General features: G+C 39.9%; 2 protein-coding genes across 2 annotated transcripts in view; both read left to right on the plus strand.

The window, feature by feature from the left end:
- Positions 1 to 24,700, plus strand: part of LOC131459778 (ATP synthase F(0) complex subunit C3, mitochondrial-like) — a 157,109-nt gene that overhangs the window by 75,045 nt on the left and 57,364 nt on the right. The gene's annotated exons all lie outside the window — the stretch shown is intronic.
- ca7 (carbonic anhydrase VII) lies at positions 16,468 to 24,551 on the plus strand. The gene is made up of 7 exons (XM_058629872.1): positions 16,468 to 16,627; positions 17,713 to 17,910; positions 20,494 to 20,612; positions 21,037 to 21,132; positions 21,327 to 21,389; positions 21,491 to 21,646; positions 23,583 to 24,551. The coding sequence occupies exons 1-7, from the start codon at positions 16,591 to 16,593 to the stop codon at positions 23,700 to 23,702; spliced, it is 789 nt and encodes a 262-aa protein (XP_058485855.1). The 5' UTR covers positions 16,468 to 16,590; the 3' UTR covers positions 23,703 to 24,551.

Genomic DNA, 24,700 nt, shown 5'->3' on the forward strand with positions numbered 1-24,700 from the left:
TGGTGAGGTTCCAAGCGAGCTGAGCCGATGGGATGTCAACAGACTGCCGGCCACTGATTGGTCAGGGAGTGTCATCACTGGAAGAGTCATGGACAGGAATTGAATATACTACACATCAGTGTATTTGTATAAGTGTACAGTGTATCCTGTATCTTATTTAGGAAAGGGCCTTGTTTCATAGAGGCTTCCTTCTTGTGCTGCCATGTTTCTACAGCAGCCCAACGTAACAAACCAGCCAGAACGTGTCACACCCTTTCTGGTAAGTTAAGACCACGGTAGTTCCCCCGATTGGTTGGGAAAAAAGGGAGAGGTGAGCAGAGGAGTCCTTTGATTGTGCTGCATTCCGCAGTCTCACCATTCACACAAAGGACCTTTAAAGCTCAGGCCTGTAAGTCTGCAAAAACTATCTCCAGTTAGCTTTAGGCAACTGAACTTTCTTGTTGAAGACAGTTCACCTCTCATCCAAGAGACGTCTCCAGTTCTGACTATTAACTATTAAAAAAAACTGCAATTGATGCACCACCCCTTCAGTGGTGGAACCAGGCAATTTATTTTTTTATGATTGCCTTGCTAATTTCTGGCCAGAACAGTAAACCACAGATAAAGCTTGCTGATGGTCTACCTTCGCTTTACTCAGTCCGGTGAAACAAGAGCTGAAAATGACATGAAATCACTGTCAGACTTGTTGTAAGATAAGAACGTCCCTGACTGTAAATGGTATGTATTCGCCGAGACAAGGGTCAAGGACGGAAAATTAGAATGTTTCAAGTTAAGGAATGAAAGAGGATGGGGGAGAGGCAGAGGACAGATACGGACACTGATGATTGAAGGATAACAGCCTCTCCCTGGTCGTCTCATATTAGCCGATGAAATATTATTGACCAGGGTTTGAGGACCTACAACGATAGTGAATATAGAGTTTAAGTACAGAATCAGAATATTCATTACTGGGCTTAAACTAATCATTGGCCTCTATTGATCATTATAGCTCATATCAATTTTTTTTACTTCATATAGTTTACATCATCGTTGCATAGACACTCTGGTCCTCTTTCAGCATGATCTAATGACTGGCTCATCTGTCAGGTTCCTCATGCCAGGACTGAACTGGGACTGCTTTCTGTGTTCAGGCAGCAATGTCTTGGAATGTGCTGCAGCATGACCTAAAACGTAATGCTCGGTTTTCATGTCTTTGTTCATATTTGAAATCATTGAAAATAAGGATCTTCATATATAGCTACTGTATTTTTGTCTTTCAGCTCATCCCCCTAGATTATCCAGGTATAAACTAGATGTGGTCAATTCACAGAGTCCGAATAACAACGAGCAATGGGGGTCTTCGTATAAAAGTAAAACATTTTTTGGGAAATATAGTCACATTCTTGGTGTGAGATCGAGTTAGAGCAATTAAAGGTAATTACACAGTCTATCAATGGGTCATTACTCAACTCAACTCAACTTTATTTATAAAGCGCTTTAAGCAGCCGTAGCTGAGACAAAGTGCTGTACATGAAAAGAAATAAAACAATAAAAATACTAAAACAATAAAAACAATAAAAACAACAAAAATGTTAAGACAATTAAAACAATAAAACAATAAAGATATTAAGAGAATAAAAACAATAAAACACTAAAAACAAGAGCAGAGTCTCATGCTGAGTTGAAAGCCAAGGAATAAAAATGGGTCATTACCTCATTAGGTTTCATGAAAGCAATAATTCAGACTCAGATTCAGACTTTATTAATCCCAAGAAGGGCAATTCACTCTACCCAGTCAATACACATACACACAAAGATCACCAGCGAATTATATGTCAGATGCAGAAGATCATAGAGTCACCTCATTTAGCTTATTACTGCACACTATCTACTTATTTACATTGAAGACACATCTGCTTAGGGTTGTGTATACTGTGTTCTAATGTTCTTAACATTGGTTTGGTTTATAGAAACCAAAAAGAATCACAGCTTATTGAAAATTCAACTACCACATTCTTTTGCTGGCTCAAACTCAGTGGTATTATTCTTTATTTTAACTACAAGAAAGTGTATTTCCCAAAATGATGAACTATTCCTTTAAGTACACTTTTGTGTTGTGTTTTTTTCTATTTTACGTCATTTGTTCCCCTGCTCCATAATTCAAAAGGAAATGTGGTTCTTTTTATCAGACGACTGCAGATACCGATGCATTTATACTCAACTCTTTCTCTCTTTCTCTTTCTCTTTCTCTCTCTCTCTGACACACACACACACACACACACTTACAGAGTGACGTCAGAGCTGGGTGGACTGCAGGACCGTTTCTTGTGAAGCTCCAAGTCATGGTTCCCATCAGCGAGATGTTGAGTGGGAGAAAGCCGATGCCAAGCAGCGTGGAGGTTGCCTTCTGTTCTTCCTCGGGCACAGAGGTGGTGTCATTTACTGTAAGATATCAACCCCCACCACCCGCCAATCCATCCACCCACCCACCTCTGCATCTCACCACAACCTTTTCTTACTTAATCTCCTCACTGTTGTACGTGAGTGAGTGTGGGTTTCATCTTAGGGAATCTTTACGCCTCTGGCCTGAAATGGCTGAGGTAAAAAGCCTGAAATAGCACGACGAGCACAGCGGGTGGATAAACATTTTTAATAAAGTGTAGTCTGATTGTTTCAGTTTTAAAGGTGCTGTGTGTAACATTTGGGGAGGGTTAAATCAACAAACGTTGAATAAATTACGGACAGAATTTCATGGCACAGGCAAGTGGCAGAGGTTGTCAGGTTTGGTAGCCCCTACTGGTCCTTTTGGCCTCATCGCGTAGTGACCATGGTCCTCAAAGGGCGGAGTTTATGTATCTTGGGCTCTTGTACCTTGGCATCTCCCCAGAAGAGCTAGTGGAAGTGGAGTGTGGAGCCGGGGAGAGGATTGTCTGGGCTTCTCTGCTTGGACTGCTGTTCCCGGTGACCCAGAGCCTAGGCCGGATAAGCAGCTGAAAATGATGATGATGATTTAATAAATTAGTAAGTAAGTTATTACGGTATGATAACTTAAAAGAAAAGCTTATTTGGTTTTGTTGCATTGGAGTGAGCCTCACATTTGTACTTTGTCCCCTGATGACCAGTGACCCCTCAGGTCATTGGGGGGTTGTTCTGAGTTTCCGTGTTGGAAATCTGAGTTCCAACAACAAATGGAACACACCATTCAGCCAAAGGGCCTTGATCAAGGTTATGGGTTCGATCCCCATACTGGCCACTCTCCACTGGCTACCCTTAGCCGCCCACACCAAATTCAAAACACTGATGCGAGCCTACAAAATGTTTCATGGGTCTGCTCCCCTAAAGGTTTATGTTACCCCTGGACTACTCCGTTCATCAAATATCTGGCGGTGCCAACAGTCCAGGCCGGTCCTATTCATGTGCAACGACCTACAAGCGCTACCAGAACAGGGGACTCCCTGTCTATCTTCAAGAAGCTCTTGAAGACCCAGCTCTTCCAAGAGCATCTTCTATCCTAGAACTTACCTTACCCCCTCCCCTTCTCCTACTGCACTTGGATCCACCTTGGCACCCTCACCCTCTATCAGTCCATTGTGCCTATCTACACAATTTGTAACCTATTACACAGGTGAACTGTGACTACATTTTCTACCCCCGGCTACATCACAAATTCTAGCCCAGTTTTTTAAACGTACTGTACGTATATGTACATATATACATGTATATATATATCCCAGGGCAGTTGATTGAGATTGTCTCTCACTGCACTGCGAGCAGCAACTGTAGCGAGACTTTCTCACACTGCGTGTTGTCTTTGGCTCCAGCAGCCATGGTTCATTTCCTTTTGTCTTCTGCAGCACAACTGCTGCCAATATTCATGTGAAATATTTCAAGAAAATGAGCTGCAGCAGAAATGAGTCTCCCCCCCTCCTCTCACTCTTAGTCTCTCTCATACACACACACAGTCCTGTGTTAAGTTTTATGTAATGTAATGATGGAATTATAACAACTGTTTGGGCTTGGCAGTCTATTATCACATATGGTCTCCTTCACTAAAGCACATTACACATATACAGTGCACTGCTGCAGCGCAAGATCAAACATAACCACAAAATAACTAGGAGGAATCCCTTTTTGTCTCCAAATTGGATCATTTTCCTACCTAGGCACTGCGTGAACTCATTTCCCTGAAAAACTGTTTATGCAGAAGAACAGAACCGAGTCTTTCAGGTCATTATACGTTGTAATAGCTCCTTTACACTGTGAGGATGTCTCTTTTAGAGCAACATAGCTATGTGAGGTTGACAATGAGTCACCTGTGAGTGTATGGTGGAGCTGGTAAATTCACCCAGGATGTATAAACTACCAATATGGTGTATATTGGTAGCCACTTTACCAGTTACACCTGTGAATTTGGTTGTTAACACAAATCCATATCAGAGTTTCAAAATAAAAGTGTCTGCTTTGCTATGGAACGATATATAGTTCACAATAAAAAGGGATTTATGATGCAAAATGAATCTGTAGATAAAGAAAATCATACAGAAATAATTTGTCTACTGGGAGCCCACAATTGGCCCACGGGCCACAGGTTTGAAACCTCTGCCCTAGGTCTTTCATAGATAGGTGAGATGCCATATTAAAATCAGCAATAAAGCAAATGACTAATAACTTTTGGCTTAATGAAGCTCATAGATGAGATTATGCCTTATTAAATATTTCCCCCATTAACCTTGTGTAGATGATACAGTTTCATACACACGATATTAATTCGACCATTCATTCATGAAGTACTTTTTTAATGTGTCAACATCCTGTGACTGAATATACAACAGTTTAATTCAGGGTCTGTTCCCTGTGAGGCTCATTGGATCGTATTTTTGGTCTGAGCCATTCATGCAGGCTCGTCTAGCCGCCCACTTATCCCCCCCCCCCTCCGCATGTGATTTATACAGCGTCATTGTCCCCCCACACAAATCTGACCATCTTAGGGATGGAAAACATTCCCTGTGGAGTTGTCCCGCCAGGGGTTTGCTGCCACCCTCTGTAAGAGACACTTAGCACAGACGGAGACGTCCATAAACACGCTGCATGCCGCTATAGAAATAGATGGGATATGTTAACATACACAGCGGTGTAAGGCTTTTGTAGTAAGACATCAGCTTCTGACGTCTTCATTAAAAAAGGGGAGGTGAGGTGAAGAGGGCGACAGACAAAGTAGCTGTCAACGACGATGTAATATCAAAGATAACATCACATAAATATAACCAAATGTTGAGAAATCTAATTAGAAACAATTTCATTTGACCCGTCGGTGGCTCTGAAAAGTCGAGGTCTATTTAAAGTCAGTCGGATTCATCCTTTGGGAACCGTAAAATTTGATAATAACGTGCAGTCGTTGAGATAGTTAGGTCTAGACAAAAGGGGGTGAACCAAGTGACAGATTAACAACACTGACATGCTTTCACCGTTGGAAGAAAATACAGATATTTTACTTTTCTATTTTTGTTTCCTTTGCCTGGGTGCTTTTATTTTAGTGTCGTTTCATGGACTGTTAGCATAATAATGCAAAGAAAAATAATGGAAACAGTTGGTTTGGCCAGGGAGGAACCCATTATCATATAGAGAGCAGACTGTAGGTGTATCCATGAAGCCTGGTGTTGTACCTTTTTTCCACCCTTCTACTACATCAGATTTATTTTATTATGTTTCTGTTCCCAGACAACTTTATTTATTGATGACTATCAGGATGTGAAGAGGATTTGAAACTAAACTACATACAATATTACAGACGCACGTTGCAGAATTTGGCCTTTTCTCTGTTAAACCAGACTCAGCCCAATACATCTTACCTTGTGTGTGCCCCTCCCCCTCTCGTGTGTGTGTGTGTGTGTTTGATGAGTGAAGTGTTTCAGGTGTGTCAGAGACAGAGCAGAATCAACAGGTGCTCCTCATCCAGCAATTAACCTGCCTTCATATACCCAGCCCTGTCACTTCCGTCACTTCCATGTTTTAAAGTGCCTGTGCCTTTTAAAGTGACCACGTTGCCGGATTTGAATGATTAAAAATGTCAAAAAGTGCTTGAATGTCAGGTTTTAAATAATGTAATATTAAGCAAAATTCTCTGTGATGCTGGAGGAGTGGCCACACGGAGCGTCACTGTGCGTTCATCAGTGTTTCCAGAGAATATAAAATGAAATGCACTGATATCTGCTTTGATCCAACTATACATCGATGTGAGTCTGTGAAGGCTGCCACACACACACACATACTGGTTTATCCGCTTTAGTGGGGACCAAACACCGCAAACATAGTGTTAGTACAGAATTTAAACACAAACACTCAGGAAGTGGTCGGAAACTGGTGGCCCGAGGGCCAAAACTGGCCCATCCGCATTAACATCCAGCCTGTTAGATGAATTAAAACATTTTTTTTTAAAATGCCTTTTATTCTGAATACAGATTAACTGTACAATAATGAATAGTTTAGACATGAATTAAAAAGTAGAATAAAACAGGTTTTGCCTGATGGAGATGTGATGTTTTGCTTAAAAAAAGGCAACATTTTCCCCATTCTTCCTTTCTACTTTAATTTCCTCATCTTTAGGAATTTGAAATAAAGTGGCAGAGTTTTTCTGTGTCTTTGCATCGAGTTAAAACACATATTTTAAAGACAAAGACATCTCGGCTCGATCTCAAACGGGCAGTAGTGCGCAAGTCGGTGCAGTTATTCTTGAGTGAATGGGTAAATATTGAGCCTTTTTTTGATGTCATTACAGTGTTTTTTTTTATATCATTACAGTGTTTGAGGAGGACTTATGCTAACTACATGTGGCTACATGTGGCCATACTTTAGACACGCCTAAAGAATCCTGCACAGAAGACTGGAGGGAAACAGTTTTCACTCTTTACTCCACAGTTAAGTTTCATTTATTTTTTTTAAAGTGTTGCCAGCCACTACTTTTCACATATATGTGTGTGTGTGGAAAAGGGGGGAAACGCTGCATTTGCTTTACAGGCACTTTTAAGGATGTTGTGTTTATTCAGTTACCGCACAGTTATTGCTGGGTTCATAAGAAATAAAATTTTTATGTGGAGATGAATGTATGAAAAAGCTGTGTTGAGCAAAGAGTCGTCGGTTGTTACTACAGCACTTAAGAGTTGGCGAACGTAAGATAAACAAATCTACAATATGTTATTGCACACAGTGTTGTTTGGGGTCAGACTAGAGAGCAGGGATTCTTTAAGTGTGGCCCACAGACTCCTGGTGGGTCATGTTGGTACTGCAGGTGGGCTTCAAGGAACGTTGGAGAAATAATTAGAGAAATATACTGACCTTTGTCATACACAGTCTGTGAACCTAATAAAACAGGTGTCACCAGATTTGTTGACCCTTCACGTTCCACCCTGGAACACATCTTAGGAGGATCATAGCTGGTGGAACTTTCCGTTTTGTGTTGGCCCTTAGGTGGAAAAAGAAAGATGAGTGTGTCAATCAGAGTTGTAATTAAAGGTTTGTAGCTGGCTGCTCCACAGGAATCAAACAATTCCCAAGTTAACACCAATCAAAGAGACAGGATATAAAACAGCTGGGGTCTTCAGGACTTCAAGAAGGTGCTTTAAAATCCCATTTATGGGCTGTTTTTAATAAAGTTAGTGAAAGTTGTGAATAATCAACATGCCAAAACAATATTTAGTGTTGTTAATTTTTTTCTTGTTGGGCTGCAGAAGAGGCCCAGGATTACAGGACTACAAACAGAAAGTCCAGCATGACAAAGATTCACTGAATCATCCCTCCTGGTGTTAGCTGTGATCCAAGTTTTGATCTCAGCCTCAGCTCGAAATCCAGGGGAGACGTGCGAGCCGCTGGCCAAAGCATGAGGGAATGGCAGAGGAATGGAAGCATGAGGAGACCAACATTGGAGGAGAAGTTGCCGTTTGAAGTTGGCCAACAGAACAGTTTTGATTCAAGTCTCCCACATCTGCCTGCTGCCTCGTGCTAAAGTTCTGGAATCCCCCACCCCCTCATCAACACTGTGTCACACACACACTCTCACATGCACGCATGCAGGCACACATGCGTATACACACACACACACACACACACGCAGTCTTGCTTCCACTCCACTGACAGAGAGCATGAAAACAAACAATTTCAAGGAAGTTCTTAAGCCAAGTGGCAGATAAGCATGGCTACTAACTGAACAAGAACGTGTACCACACACACACACACACGCGCACGCATACACGCACGCACACATTCACAACGTCATACACTTGGAGCAGAAGCTAATGGCATGAACTGACAGTGACCTAGTTTCAATGATAAAGACAGAGTGGAAAGATGACGATTTGGAGGAGGTAAAGAAACTCCAGGGTGCATTGTGCTTCAGGACACAGTGTATTTTCCTTTTTTTTTATGTTTCTCTCTGTGTGTGTGTGTGTACACTTGTTGTTGTGGCCTCTTTAGGATCTGGTATAAACACTGACTTATCGGGACCAGTTGAATTTTGGTCCCAAAGAGGCAGATTTCTGAGGTTAAAGGTAGGATTTACATATGAACTGAGGTCAGGTTAGGCATGAACTAGTGATGGCTGGATGAAGTTAGGGGGTAAGGTGAGTCTTCCCACTGGAGTAGCATAGTCATTTTGTCAGCTATTTGGGACTTTTCTGGCATGTACACCGGAGTGGTCCTTAGATTAGGCTCTGAAGGCACCCATCAGGCCTTCAAAGCTGGGGTACGAGGTTGAGGAGTGAGACTAATGCCTAACCCTAACCTTTTCCTAACCACTATTCAAATCTTAGCTCTAAACATAACCAGCTCTGCCTCATTAGGTTCCAGGTTTGGAGTCCCCATGTGGACTAACAGTGTTGACAAGACCAGTGTTGATGCAAGGGAACATCCTAAAGAGGTAACAAATAATAGCCCTTAACCTAACCCTTAACTGACACCAGAGTCTAACCCAAGTCTTATCCTTCAAAAACCCCTTTGAGGACCAGTGGAAATGTCCTCACAAAGATAGGGTTGGATTCTAAATGTGTCCCCACAGCCTACTACTGCAGCCCACTGTGTGTGTATACATACACACACAGTCATCTATTCTACCCTGACGTCGGCCAACAGTAACTTACTGCATACTCATTTAACAGAGACTCTTGGCTCACTCCCCATCCACAGCGTGTCCTCACTAGTTCCTGACTTGTGGAAGCAGGAAACAGAAACAGGCGGATGAAACAAAAAAAAAAGGAAAGAAAAGAAAAAGAAAAGTCCAGTTGGTCTCTTTTTGTTTGTGTGCATTTGTTTGCGAACCTGAGCCGCACTCACGTGTTGCCTCCTCTGCGCGCGCGGGAGAAACATACATGTAGATTTTGGCGTGCCAGTCAGTAAAAGTGCTGCAACACCACTCAGTCAGTGGCCAAGTCTTGTTTTGTTTCCTCCCAGATCTGAACTCTGTGTGACTCTGATAACATTGAAACGAGGAACAATTTCATGCTCTTGTACTCGAGGCTCTTTTTGTGTGTGTGTGTTTTTTTTACACAACTTTAATTGTTCCATTAAGGCACGTCAAGGTCAGAGGCTGCTTTGTCATACAATGCCATTTGTGTGTGTGTGTGTGTGTGTACAGTATGTCTCGGAGTGAGCGAGTGTGCGTGTTTTAAGTTGATACCCTCAGGCTCATCAGCACTCAAGTTTATTCTATGAAAGAATCCAAAGAGTTCAGCCTTTTTTTAATTTTCTGGATCCGAACCAAAGCCACAGAACCTGAGGATTAGTCTGAATGTTTATCATTTCCTGTTTCATGTCACTGGCTGAGTTCAAGGAATGCACACACATGCACTAACAAATGCACTCCCCGTATACAGTATGGGTGCATGGACTCAGGCTGCAGGCGCTCAGTTTTGGTACAGGCTCTGATAATGAAGCACACTGACAAAGTGTGATAGTGTTGTATTCTTAAAGGCAGCTCATGTGTAATGATGTCTGTGGTTTATCAGCGATGTGGTTTAATTAGATCAGCGGAAATGAGCTGCAGCTGAACACGGTGGCAATTTCATGGAGGCTACTATTCAGTGAGCGAGTTTAATCGCATGACTGAGTTTATAGATATCGCACATGAGGCTGCAATTAATTATCGTTCGTTATTATTTGTCTATTTTCTTAATTAATGCATGAAAAGGCATGGGTCTATTTTTTTTGTGCACCAATTGAATATTAAGTACTTTCTATAAAAAAAATTGGATGGGAATGAATTTGTTGGAGTCTTCATGAAATTGGTGATTTTTATTCCAAACCGATTCAAAGCGTTGGGTTTTCACTGGCTGCGTTTACGGCATGCTGTGTACAGGAACGGTCGTCTACTGTGACCAGCGTGTAGGAACAGAAATGTCTGTAATGATTATTTTCACTTGTATGGTTAATACAACACAGATACTTTCACATTTATTCCCAAAATAAAGTAAACCCAAAGAGTCAGTTGTGAGTCGATGACTTAAAATGGCCAGTTGACAGAGTCTGAGTCACCGAAGATGGTGATGGTGATGATTTCCATGATGTTCTCCAGTGCTCCCACTTCTAGCCGACATACAAATCAAAAAGGTCAACGTTCAACAAAAATGACACAGTTGTCACTATTTCAAAGAGTTTATTTCCTGCGTAGCTGCATGAAGTTTGCATGTAGAATCAAATTCATATGCTTCAGAGATGTTAATTCATCTCTACAGTGTCGCCTGTTTCTGTACTGTAACTGAGTTTATTTATATCTGCAAATGCAGTTTATGTTACAACTTTTTATTCAGCCATTGTTGTTGTGCCAGTGTCACAGAGGATGCTACATCGAGCCAGAATAACATCACATTTAATGACCTTATACTTCTTTTTCTTTTGGCTTCTTCCTCAAGGGGTTGCCACATTGGATCATCTGCCTCCAGCTTTTCTGTGATCTTATTCTTTTCCTTCTGCCTGGCAGCTCCATCTTCAACATTCTCCATGTGACCAAACCATTTTTGAAGACTGATTGAATGACTTTATTCCTCCCCCAGTGGGGAAACACACATTCACAACAGCTCAGTTAAGAAATGAGAATAGAATAGAATAGAATAGAATAGAATAGAATAGAATAGAATAAAATAAAATAAAATAAAATAAAATAAAATAAAATAAAATAAAATAAAATAAAATAAAATAAAATAAAATAAAATAAAATAAAATAAAATAAAATAAAATAAAATAAAATAAAATAAAATAAAATAAAATAAAATAAGAGCCTTGACTCTCTTACTTTATCTACAAACTGATATAAACTAAGTAAGTTAGATGTATTTGGTACACAAATACATCTTACCAGCAGAGACCAACAGAAGGTCAGACCATTTTGTAATGTATGAAATTTTGAATACTGTTTACAGGTTATGTTTTTTAATTTTTAGGATGATCCCATTCAATACAAGAAATGCTCAGGAAGTTTCCTAAGATATAGAAAGTGATAACATGTGAAACACATTTGATTTGGTCTACTGGTGTCAACTTAACAACTATAACTTTGCTAAACTCTATTGGAGCTGCTCAAAATGTCACTTTTTACTGTGGTTTGAAACGTCTGAGAAGATACAGAACAACAATATTTATATTAATACATTAAACATTATTTATACAGACATCGAAGACCGTTATATCGCAATATATATTATAGTTTAATTATTGCCTAGACCTCAGTGTTAATATACAAATGTTTTAATATCTCATGCAGTATTAACATGACCTCTTACAAAATGTAACAGAAAGAAGTCTTCAAAATGTGAGGCTGAATGCAGTCAATGCCAAATCATCGGTGATGGAGTCCACATTGAGTCACAAGTCCTGAAAATGAATGGCTCTCTTGTGAATATACAGCATTCCATTAGTGACAACTTTCACTTTATTCACACAGAAAAGAAGAATTAGCCAATTTGTCACTGCTGCTTTAAAACTAAATAAAGTGAGTGTAACCAGGGACAAAGAGAATCACTCAAAAACGGACCCAGCTTATGTTCCTCCCAAAAACTGCTTACACGGGAACACAGGCTGCCAGCTGCTGCTGACATTAATGATGGGTCAGAGGTCAAACGGTGACCTCACACGTTTGACAGCATGTGATCATCAGCAGGCCTCACGAATGCAAAAGAATGGCATCACACACTAGGTCATTGTTGTTTTTGGTGAGTTGTTTCGGGGCGAGGTCCGTGTGACTCAGAGAAAATCCGGAGGGACGTAATAGAAGCAACAAAATAACTTTATTCATTTGAAAATTCACTTCGTGTCACAGGTAAAAACAGCTTCTATGTTCATTTGCAATAGTTGTATGGACTTGTTATCCGGAGGGAGGCACACTTTCACTCTCTGTTTGTTTACTGACTGAATCAGATAAGATGCAGAAAGTGTGTAGGAAAGAGCAGAGATAACATTTCCAGCAGCTCATTTCCTGCACTTTGAAACTGGCCAGAGATGCCTGCGTTTTGACACCCCAAAAAACTAGTCCTGTGATTACATCTGACAGAATTATCAGAGCAGAGGCTGCTTTAAGTGTTGTTTTTCCTCCAGATAGCGTCTCAGCGTTTATCTTTTTTTGTGTCAGTTCTTAGCAGAGCTGCTTCTTTCCCCATGAGCCACGACCACAGTTGTTCCCTGATCTCAGCTTAACAAGCTGCAAGTGAGGGTGATTAATGTGGGCGAGACCCTGCGAGCCGATCGCTCAGAGGATGACGAGGGCCACAGCCCGAAAACAGTCAACTGCATACTTTTAGCACACAGTCATCGTTTGCTTCACCCAAATCTGCAAGTGACAGGCAGCTGAAAACTAAACAAGTGATGCTACAGTTGTTTTATACTTATATATTATTATTATTATTATTATTATTATTATATATATACTTATATTTTATACGTATACAACAGGTTATTTACTACCAGTTATTATCACTTTTCTATTATTCATTCATTCATTCGGTGTTCACCCTGGACAGGTCGCCAGTCCATCACAGGGCCAACTTTTCTAAAAGACATGTATATACTTAAAATATACTTAAATAACCATTAAGATGGATGTAAGAGTTGCTCAAATCTGTTTTTATCATATGTGCTTTTGTCATATCACATCAAACAATACAAAAATGATGCTAACGATACAAGCACAAACAAATAGAGATGTTTGGGAATTGAGATTGAGCCACTTACTATTTGACCAATCAAAAAAGCATAAATTGCTGTACACTTACTGTCCAACTTATCCTTAGGGTACTTGTGCTATCATGTATTACTCCTTTACCCTAAATATACCATGTGTAGTACCAGCTAGTCATTAAGTACAAGACAATTTACAGTATAATCTTAATCTTAATCTAAAAATGACCAATTGCCACTTTTATGTACTGTTCTTACCGTGAGAAATTACACAGTAAATCTGAAAGAAAAAGACAATACATGTTGGGTATTTACACTGTATTATATAGTGTTATCCATAATTCTTTTCAGTGATACATGAGTAAAAACAAACAAAATACATTTTTGAATATCTGAATATCCAATAGCAAAAATAAGAAAATAAAGATAATTGGAAAAAAAACAGCCATATTGACAATGAGTAAACAGAATATACACAAACCTACTGTATCTCATTATGTGCTGAAGGTGAATAAGATTTTCTAAAGGTGGACACTGCCATCATGTGGCTTGAAAGCAGATTACAGTCAATTTAAATGATATAAATGAAATATGAGACGGGCCTGATTAGTGAGATCTTATGCTATTAATCAAGTTCAGTTTTTTTGGATAAGTTAGTTAATCATTAATTACCTGATAGTCCAAGGTGACATCTTCAAATTTTCATTCAACATCACAAGATAAACTTTGTAAAATGCATTTTTAAAATTACAATTAAAAACTGAATCTGAAATAATAACCTGGATCACAACACTACACACAATAGTAGTCATGGTACAAGCCAAACACATTTTTAATCACTATTCCTGATTTAATTCTACGTCTTATTTATATTTTGCATCATTTTTAATTCTACATTAATATTATAGTTTGCAGACAGGGTCTCCCCTGCATTGTTTTTATACAAAGTCATTGTATTAACTATACATTGACAATATATGCTTTTATTAGTTTTGTTTATTTATTTTGATCATTCATTGACAAAAGGAAATAACAATTTAAATATACAGGGAGCTGAAGGAAGAATAATTTGATTAATTTGTTGTAACAAATACTTTACAAAGAGTATCATATATCTAGTATATTCTGTAGTAGCAGTAGTGTGGGTATAATAATAATTAAATTGTGCAGAGAGCTTAAAGAATGACTGGTATGATAGTAGCAGTAGTACCACCATTGTCCTCTATGTGTCAGTATTGATGTTGATTTTATACAGTTTCTATAATTTTATATAGTTGCCGAAATTCAATGTACAGTATATGCTGTGGTTATTTTATAACAAGCTAAATGTCACTCCCGCCCTGTGCTAACCAAGCTCACGTGATGAAGTGACACATGTACATCGTAAATATGTTGATTGTATTGCCAAGTTCTTACTGCTTTATGTACGTCAGTCTCTACAGAAAATAAAGATAAAAGAAAAATTCACAGAAACCCATTATTGTCTGCACAAAACAGAAAAGTACTGGTGGCCACAAATGAACAAACAGGTGGAAACGCTGATCAAAGACTGTCGTACATGTAAAGAAAATGGTCGACTCCACCCTGTACCATTACCTGCTGCTGCAGCATGAGAAAAACATTGTTCCTTTCGAATCTACACCCAGAGACTGTATGTTTCGTGGTTAGTGACATGTTGCAGTCATTCAGTTCCTTTTCATGACAAGGGAATTGAAGAGAACTAAGTGGGTGACAAAGGAAGCCACTCTACCTCTGCTGAGCTCAAAGACTCTCAGACAAAGACGTATTGTTTGTTTCTGTTTATACAGCATCTTCAACAGAAAACTCGAAATAAAATGTCTCAATACAATAAGACACACACTGGAGGTAATTCCTACCCCTATGTATTACAAACGACTCCAACTAATGCAAATGATACTGTTATTATTGTATTTTATAGTATTTGATTCTATTTATTTAAAGGGGACATATTTTGCAAAATCAACTTGTTAACATTATATTTCATTTACACTGTTGACTCAAGAGGCCTGCACATACATTCATAGACACGCGGTACTGTAACTGTGTGTTTAATAATAATTGCAAATAAAATCTCTTGAGCCTTGAATGAGGACAAAACTAAAAAAAATCATAGCTCCAACACATCAGTGTTGTTATAGCTTTTGCATTCAAACTCATTTTCAGTCTATTTGTCCTTGATTTGATTGACCTGGACCGTCTGCTGAGGGCAGCCACAGTCACCATGTGAGTGAGATGGATGTTCAGGGGTGCAGGGGTCTCAAACTCAAACGACCTAGGGGCCACTGAGCATTGAGTCTGGTCAGGGGGGGCCGGTTAAATGGAAGTCAAACTTTCAGTAAAGGTATGAGCTTAAAATTACATAACAATGTTCCCTTTTGTGATGATATTTCACAGAATTTCAAAATAAAAGCATTTGTGTTGATATGGAACAGTGTGAGTCTGGTCAGGAGGGGCTGGTTAAATGGAAAAACAAAAGTCAAACTTTCAGTAAAGGTATGAGCTTAAAATTACATAACAATGTTCCCTTTTGTGATGATATTTCACAGAATTTCAAAATAAAAGCATTTGTGTTGATATGGAACAGTGTGAGTCTGGTCAGGAGGGGCCGGTTAAATGGGAAAACACAAGTCAAACTTTCAGTAAAGGTATGAGCTTAAAATTACATAACAATGTTCCCTTTTGTGATGATATTTCACAGAATTTCAAAATAAAAGCATTTGTGTTGATATGGAACAGTGTGAGTCTGGTCAGGAGGGGCCGGTTAAATGGAAAAACAAAAGTCAAACTTTCAGTAAAGGTATGAGCTTAAAATTACATAACAATGTTCCCTTTTGTGATGATGTTTCACAGAATTTCAAAATAAAAGCATTTGTGTCGATATGGAACAGTGTGTAGTTCACAGAAAAAAATTTGAAAAAATAATCTAATGATAAACAAACATACAGCTTTAAGTCATTATTACTTGACATTAAGTGGCAGGCCACATGGCATGGATTGGCCCTCTACAACACAAGTTGCCTTTTCAAGTAACTCTCAGCATGTACTGCATCTCGCCACTAGAGGGTGCTGTCAGTCCATAAGCGGATTAAATAGGGTTTTAATGAGTTTAATGAGGCAGAAACTAATCAGAACCTTGTTATCACGAGTGTTAAGTTTAATATGATGTGTGGTGAGGTTAAGGTCTGGTGTTCAGCAGTAAATGGTCAGAGTTAGTTTAGTGTCCCATGTAATGCGGTATGAATGTATGTGTGGGCGTGGCTGTGGGGCGCGTGTCATCAAGGTATCAGGGATCAAACGGATTGCCCCTCCCCGTGTTGTTCGCCTTTGGCCTCAGCAGCATAAACGTGATGGATATCGCAGGCGGCTCATTCATGTGTGAGCCTCACAGCGACTGACTGGGTGACTGACTGCACACACTTGACTCCACAAACGGGGACAATGCCAGGGAATCACTGGGGATATGGAAAAGAGGACGGTAAGTTCTTGCAGCATCCACCTCCAGGCTCTGGAGTCTACCGTCCACTGTGGAGGCAATTATCAGCCTCTGTTTCAGCTGTGTGTTCTCTATGTCTCTCTGTGTGTCTGTGTTTTATCCACTGGAGTCTTAATCAGGCTTTAACCTACATGTTAACACGGCTGTTAATGCGGGATTAGAGGTCCACACTCACAGGGTTTCACTGTGGTGACATGAACTAGACTCGTCGCTGTGGAGCGTTGTAATAGGGACACATTCACACCTCTCAGGCACTTAATTATGTCTCTGTATATAATATTCACACTGCTTATGATGCATGTTTCTGTTTCTGTTTAGGGACAAACAATTAAAACCACTTTCTGTGCTTTTACAGCTCGTTAAATGTGACTGTTTTCTTTGCATTACAAAAATAAATCATTAACACTGAATTTTTGGTTGGTGGGCAAAACCAGACATTTGAGAACGTCATTATTTTCCAGATTTGACATTTTACAGACCAAACAAGCTCCAATAATCGAGAAAATAATCATTAGTTGCAGCCCTAGTTTTTGTTTTTAGGTCAGTGATAAGTGGCATAATATGCCATAATTTTTGGAGTTTCTTTTGTCAACATTGATAAATAAATTAAAAATAATTCACATAACTATATCACCATTTATGTACTTTATGCCACAAAGAATTGAGGCTGTTATGAGAGATACTGGAGTTATTTCTGCTCAGTTTATAGTAGACAGATGGATGAATAATACTTAATAAGTGTGTGAGGGAATCAAGTAGTTTAGTTTCACCAGCTCAACTAATAACTGACACGTTATGAAACCTGACTCCTTATAAACTATAAAGTAAAACAATAAAATATAGTAAAGTAAAATGTGAGAGTCACTCCAACAGCTATACAAAAGTAATTAAATAAGGTGTAAAATTGACAATTCAACTGAATAAAACGTTAAACAGCAATGAATATTCACATTTAAATGTATGTCACATTATACAAGAAAATAATAATGATAATAATAGAGGTTATTTTTTGGTTAATTTATTTTCTGTAAAGTATGAAAAAGTTATTTTCTGTCTTGTATGTCAAGGCCCTTCTGTGTGGCACGAGAACTTCCCCGTGGCTCAGGGGACGCGTCAGTCTCCCATAGACATCGTCCCTCAGAAGGCTCCACATGACCCCAGTCTGGGCCCCATCTTCCTCCACTACGACCAGTGCACGTCCCTCAAAATCACCAACAATGGACACTCTTTTGTCGTTGAGTTTGAAGACATGGACAATCGTTCAGGTAACAAATAAAATCTGAAGATTTTTGTTTACACGTGTGCGTAACTTTTGGTGATGTTTGTCGTTATTGACGTTGTTGTTTGGTCTTTGTGACCAGAAAAGATTATTGTTTTTATTGCGTGTCCATCTGAAAATGGGCTCCGTCAAGCAAAACTATCAGACCTGATTGTTGTATACGGCAGCAGTGCAGAGACGGGCGGGTACAAGAAGTATTTATACAATTAAACTTCTGAATGTCTGTTTTTTTTGAGCAGAATTAATTTCTTAAACTTTTCATGGGCGTGCAAACACACTACAATTTTTAAGTGTCTAGAATTAAAGTTATTATTGCCAAAGCAAAGCGAGTGAAAGCAACAATCACAGCTACGCACAAATCTACCAGTCTCGGCGACCACACCTAACTTTAGATTTTGGAGGAGCTGAAACATCTTGGAGAAATATCTTGGCAGAGTCGTTGACCTATGGCTGCATAAAATTGATTTATCGCCATGCAATAATTGACAGAGTTCACAGTTCTTCAGTGATAATCGCACTCCTGATATTTGCAGTCAGCCCATTATAGCTCATAGTGCTTTTTTAACTTCTGCTGAAAGGAGCAATATTTTGAACAGGCACCGGGTTGCGAAACGAAAAAGTCAATTTGAATGGAAATCTATGGGAAAATGAGCTTCTGCTTCGCACGTGATTTATTATGTGTTGTTAATGTTTTCCTGAGGAGTTAATGGTGTCAGCCTCTATAGTTTCAGCTCTTATTCAGTAGAACGTGAGGTCAGGGATCCTTGAAAGTTTAGTCTAAAGAATCATGGGTCATTGAAGGTGCTTGAATTTTGTGCAAGAAAGAAGTTCATGGAAAGATATTTACGTAAATGTCTCCCTTTTTGTTTGTTATGACGCCACCTACTGTTTCATGCCCTGCATTGCTTGATGTATGTAGACTTGACAAACGTCGAGTCCTAATTACTAGCGGTGTTGACGTGAGATTCCGTGCAGAACAATGAGCGAGTAAAGTTAAGCAAGAGAGAGCAAATGACGACACGCTTAAAATGACAAAGACTGACTTGTCCAGATGCAGAGGGTGTTCTTTGCTCCTTGAATTGGAGGGAAATGGTCCTGGAAAGCCCTTGAAAAGTCCACTTCTTTCATGCAGCCACTTGAAGTCTGTGCTGTGTAAAGTGTAACTTTCAGGAACCATCCATTACAAAAGGTGTGATTGCCCTGTTTCTGTGAAGAAAGTGCAAACGCTGTGCATCGCTGCCCATAATCAAGCCTCTGATTACGCTGCAGGAAAGTGAATCCGGCGATTAGCTGTATGAGAGTCTGTCTGCCGGACAAGAGATAATAACCTGAGGTGATCTCGGTGTTTATTGTGACTCCGTTTTGCTTTTATCTCTGGGTGGATCCGTGTTTACCACCCCGTTATTATGTCATGAATGATAAACCCAGAAACGTGAGCCTGTTCGGCTACGGCAGTCTCCATAAAGCAGGCAAATGACAATTGATGAACGTACAGACGTGAAGTGAATGCACACTTTTCCCTCCATGTGGTAAGTGCACAGCTCCTGTGGTCACACATTCATTCACCTGTGGTCTGAGCAAACACACGGAGGATATTCTCTCAAATGGCACTTTTTATTGTTCCGACGATAAGGAAAAGAGGGAGGACGGAATAAAACAAAGAGGAGTTTCCTTTTCAGACCAATGTTCAGCTTTCAGCTCGGGTTTAAAAGCGACGACAATGCCGTACGCGACATACGATGAAAGATCAACAGAGACACTCTGAAAGAATCGCAAACATCACAGAAGTTAACCCCCGAGTCGTCATTGTTGGTAATGGACGCACGATGTCTAAGTTACCATGGTTACCAACAGCACATAACTCACTGTACATGTACTGTATATACAGGGCTGGCTACTAGAGCTGAAACGATAAATTAATTGTCGTCAACATTAAATTAAACATTAAAAAAAGCTTCAATCCGATCGGTTTGAAGCTTTTTTTCATGATTAAAAGAAGATTTCTGATCGTTTTAGCTTCTTAAATGTGAATGTTTTCTGGTTTCTTTGCTCCATATAACAAATAAATCATTGAACATTGAAACATTTTGCTTTATGGACAAAACAAGATCATCATTTCCAGGTTTGACAAACATCATCAACATTTTTCAGCATTATCTGACATTTTATGGACCAAACGATGACGCCATTAATCGTGAACATAATCAACATTTTTCTATACAGCACCCCAACATTTTTGTAGTGACTTTCTACAGTTAATTTAACAGCTTCACAGTCGTTGTGATGGTTAAGATTGGGGATCGTCTCCACTGCCCCATACTGTCTGTTAGCAGGAAAACCTTACAAGGTCAGGACCGTCGACCAAGTCCAACGTTTGTTGGTAATATTTTGGTCGGTGTGTTGTTTTTCTCGTCCTGTCGTAGCTTTGACTGTCGGGTGTGCGTCTGTGAATGTGCGATGTACAGTCGTAGAACCAGAGCTGTGTGTGTGATGCTGCAGACGAGACGCCTGCTGAAAATGAATGTGTGTGTGAACCATGGTTCCTTTTCCTCGTCTTCCTCACGTGCAGTGATCCACGGCGGCCCTCTGGAGAATCCCTACAGACTCAAACAGTTTCACTTCCACTGGGGCGAAAAGGGTTGCCAAGGCTCCGAGCACACTGTGGCAGGAAACAGCTATGACTCTGAGGTCAGTGGTTTAAGATTCATTTGACTTTGTATTTGTTCTGTATTTTACTCTTTTAAGCATCCAAAATTAATGAATATCCCACTAAAATTTAAATAGATATTTAGTGTCTTATATATTTAATTTTGACACAAAATGTCTCTCCATGTATTCCATATGGGGAATTTTGAATTATGACATTAGTACACACTTGGATGTAGATAAAACATTTTTTTGCACCCACAGATTAAGCAGATGGTTAAAAAAAATACATAGTTCCTAAAATAAATCCAGATTATTACAATTTACCAATGTATCAAGGTTATTTCTCATCATCTGGTCCACTTGGCTGCCTCGTTTTCTTGATTTGAGGCATGCAAGTGCCTCATATGCGCATAATTTTGCTTGTTTTATTTCACTAACACTGACTCCCGTTGTGTTTTCCCAGTTGCATTTAGTTCACTGGAACGCAGTCAAGTACAAGACGTTTGGGGAGGCGGCAGAAGCCCCCGACGGCCTCGCTGTCCTCGGCATCTTTCTAGACGTGAGCTATTTCACGTTAAAGTGTGCAGTTATTTATTTTTGTTGTCTTTTTGCTCTATATTTGTATTAGTTTTGAGGTACTGCAGAGAAATGTGTGTGTGACATCCGTAGTGATTGTAAAAGAGTGAAGAAACTGCCAAATAAATAAATTATTATTTATAATAGATTAAACTCTTTCTCTCTCTCTCATTAAAGACGGGCGACGACCACAGATGGCTCCACATGATCACAGACGCTCTGTACATGGTGAAGTTTAAGGTGAGCGCAGCTAACACCTTTTGATTATCAGTTTAACAACGTCATTGCAGTGGTATGAAATCTAAAAGCTGTGTGTGTGTGTGTGTGTTCCTCTCTCACAGGGCAGCTGCACTGATTTCAAGGGTTTCAACCCCAAGTGCCTGCTACCCAGCAGCCTCCACTACTGGACCTACCTGGGATCACTGACCACTCCCCCGCTACATGAGAGCGTCATCTGGATTGTCCTGAAGGAGCCGATCATAGTGTCTGATAAACAGGTGACCACAATAAACCTCTGATTTCATGAAACATCCTGAAGCGTTGAGGATGTGATTAGTACATTTATTTGTTTGATTGTCGAGGATGAAAGAACTGGTTACTTTTAACTTTCACTTGCCTGCCACTTTATTAGGTACACAGGAAACCTTATTTTCCCCAAACACTTGAACTTTGTGCCAGGAAGCATGTTCTTCTTCTTCTTCTCTCTAGTACCTGGTACTTTTTTATTTTTTAGTACCTGCTCAACAACTGCTTTACAAGTCACTAGTCACTCGTTTGTGTGTGTCGCGTGTAAAACGAAGTTACGGCACTTTCATGCAGCCGTGCAGTGATGACTCCGCCCACGTTGGGTAGCTGCTATCTTTGTAATTTACTGCTTAATTCTTGTCAGCGTGCAGCAATGCACATTGTTTTTATCCCCTAAACGATCTAAACGAGCTTATCTGGAAGCACCAGTGCTGCAGTTGATCGGTCATCTGTGAAAGCCGGGTTTCCTGTTCTGTGCGGGCATAATGAAGGTCGAACAGCTCGGCTCCACCAGACCAAAGTTCACTGGATCAGTGTGTCAGGTTTTTACGACGGACTGGAGCCATAAAACCAGTGTTTGGCTAAAGTACACGTGCTTATATTTGGAGATCACAACAAAGGGGCTCCACATCAGTCATGGAGGAAGCCCCGTGTATGGTTGACATGTTTTTGTTTTGTTTTAAATCCACAAAGTTAAGGGCTGGTAACCCCTGGCCTTTGAGTGTTATCATGAACATGATTAACTGCAGCACAGTCCCCTCCAGGTCTCCTGTGGCGACTGTTGTCAAGTCTTTTTGGATTTAACTCTCGCCCCCCCCCCCGTCTGTTAATCTCTTGTTGTCTCGTGCTTGGGAAAAGGAGAGTTTTAAAATCAGCTGTTGATGAGGCGTAAAGCTCAGCGCGACCGGCCTCCACAACTTATGACTCCAGGCTCGAAGCCTTTTATCCTCACCAGCTGATTATCCAGAAGGATGGATGACTGCAGGGCTTTAACTGTGGAATACATACGTGGAGACGCAACAGGGGGAAAAAACTAATATCTAACGAGACGTTTTAAGAATGATATTTAAAGAGTTAGGGTTTTGCAGAAATTTAATTTACTACTAATAAAAATTTGGTTTGCATAGCCTTTGAATAACCATTTTATATGTACTTAAGGGAAGGGTCTGCCGTGTTTCCACAGAAATCAGCCTAGAGCTTGTGCTTTGCATTCTGAAGCGATGATGGAGCGGATTTTTCAGCAGTGTCACTTTTTTAGATGTCACTAATTCTGCTCTGCTGCTGTACTGTATACACACAAATGCTTCCTCAGTCGGGTCTGATAGTTTTGCCTGACGGAGCCTGTTTTCAGACGAAGTACGCAGCAAACCGATAACGTCGCATCATTTCTGTTCACAAAGACCAAACCGAGGCAGAATAATAACATCAGCGACAACTTAAAGTTTTTTTAAATTGTCCTAAATGGACACGTGGTCATTGAAAGTGCTTGAATTTTGTGCAAGAGCTTGATATTTAAGTCCATGTCTCCCTTGTTTGTTACGACGCCACCTACTGTTTCATGCGCCTTGCATTGCTTGATGTAAGTAGACCATCTTAAGCTGTTTCAGCACATTTGCTCCTTGAATTTTAGTCCTGGAAAGTCCTTGAAATGTCTGGAAGTCTGTGCTCAAAGTGTACTTTCAGGAACCATCAATTAGAAAAGGTGAGATATGGACAAAGCGACTCTTTCCATCTTAAGCTTTATTTGTATAGTTGTTCTCTTGAATTTGAAGTGCTGGAACATCCTTGAAAAGTCTTTGATGTCAACCAAGGTGTGGGAACCCTGGTCTCCGTGCTGCAGCTTTAAGTTGTAATTAACATTTGTCTAATCAACCTCTTCTTCATTTTCCGTCTCTCTCTTAATTGCAGCTGGGCAAGTTTCGCCTGCTGCAGTTCAGTGGAGAGGAAGAGGATCAGAGGACTCGCATGGAAAATAACTTCAGGCCTCCGCAGCCTCTCAAAGGACGGAAAGTGCGTTCCTCCAATTAACGTGACCTCAGCAAATCTGAAGTCAAAGAATTAAGTCGATGCATTAAACAAAACGGTGGATGCAATAATTTGAGTGTGATTTTTGTTCACCTCTAAGTAATTTGATTTGTACAGAAGAAGAAAACTTGCCGGCAGTTTATGGAAAATTAAAAGTAAGATTTTTTTGGTCGTAGGATGAGACCAACAAATGAGATCTTCCTGTAGCACTGTAGTGGACTGTACTGGTTTTTTGCATACTGGTCTGCAGATTCAAGGCCTCAGTCTCCTTAACTGATCCCTGCTCATCCCTTGTTGATCTGGTGGATTCACGGTTCCTCTCTAGAGCTCGTGGTGGAGTGGGATTAGAGCTGCAGTTGCTTAAACTGGTCTGTTTGGACACGAGAGCTCAAGGGACAAAAACCCAAACTATTTCTTTAAATAACTTTGAATAAAAACTTCATTGAACTTCCATAGAACACAGAAACTTACTTTTTTAGGACCTTCAGTCTTGATATGAAACTACATCCATTGCTTTGGAAAACTAAATACGCACAGTCCAGTTCAGGGATGCCTGAGCGAGGCCTCGCTGTGTGATCTGGATGAGTTACGGTCACGTCGTGTAACGCTGCTCCTCATTTAGATGGACTTTGGATTATTTTTTTTTAACTAATGCAGAGTTATGACAGGGATGAACTTCCTGTGCAACAAATCTCACACGAATACTTATGTGCATCGGGGCATGATTGTTTTATGTTATTGACGTAGGAGAAACGACTATAAAATGTAATTTATGGGTGGTGTGAATATTTTTGTAATGTATTAAAAGAGGTCATGTTTGCCGAGTTGAATAAAAGTTTAAATTCTGTTTCAGTCCTTGTCGTTTAAATTGGTGATCAGATTTTTGTTTTTTCTTTATTGTCTTTACAAGGAAACTCAGCTGTTTAGAAACGGTACGACAAAAATGAGTGTCGCTCCTGCCTTAAAACGGACAAAGAAGTAAAGAAAGCATGATAACACGT

This window comes from Solea solea, chromosome 5 (assembly GCF_958295425.1).
Source record: "Solea solea chromosome 5, fSolSol10.1, whole genome shotgun sequence".
Taxonomy (NCBI): Eukaryota; Metazoa; Chordata; class Actinopteri; order Pleuronectiformes; family Soleidae; genus Solea; species Solea solea.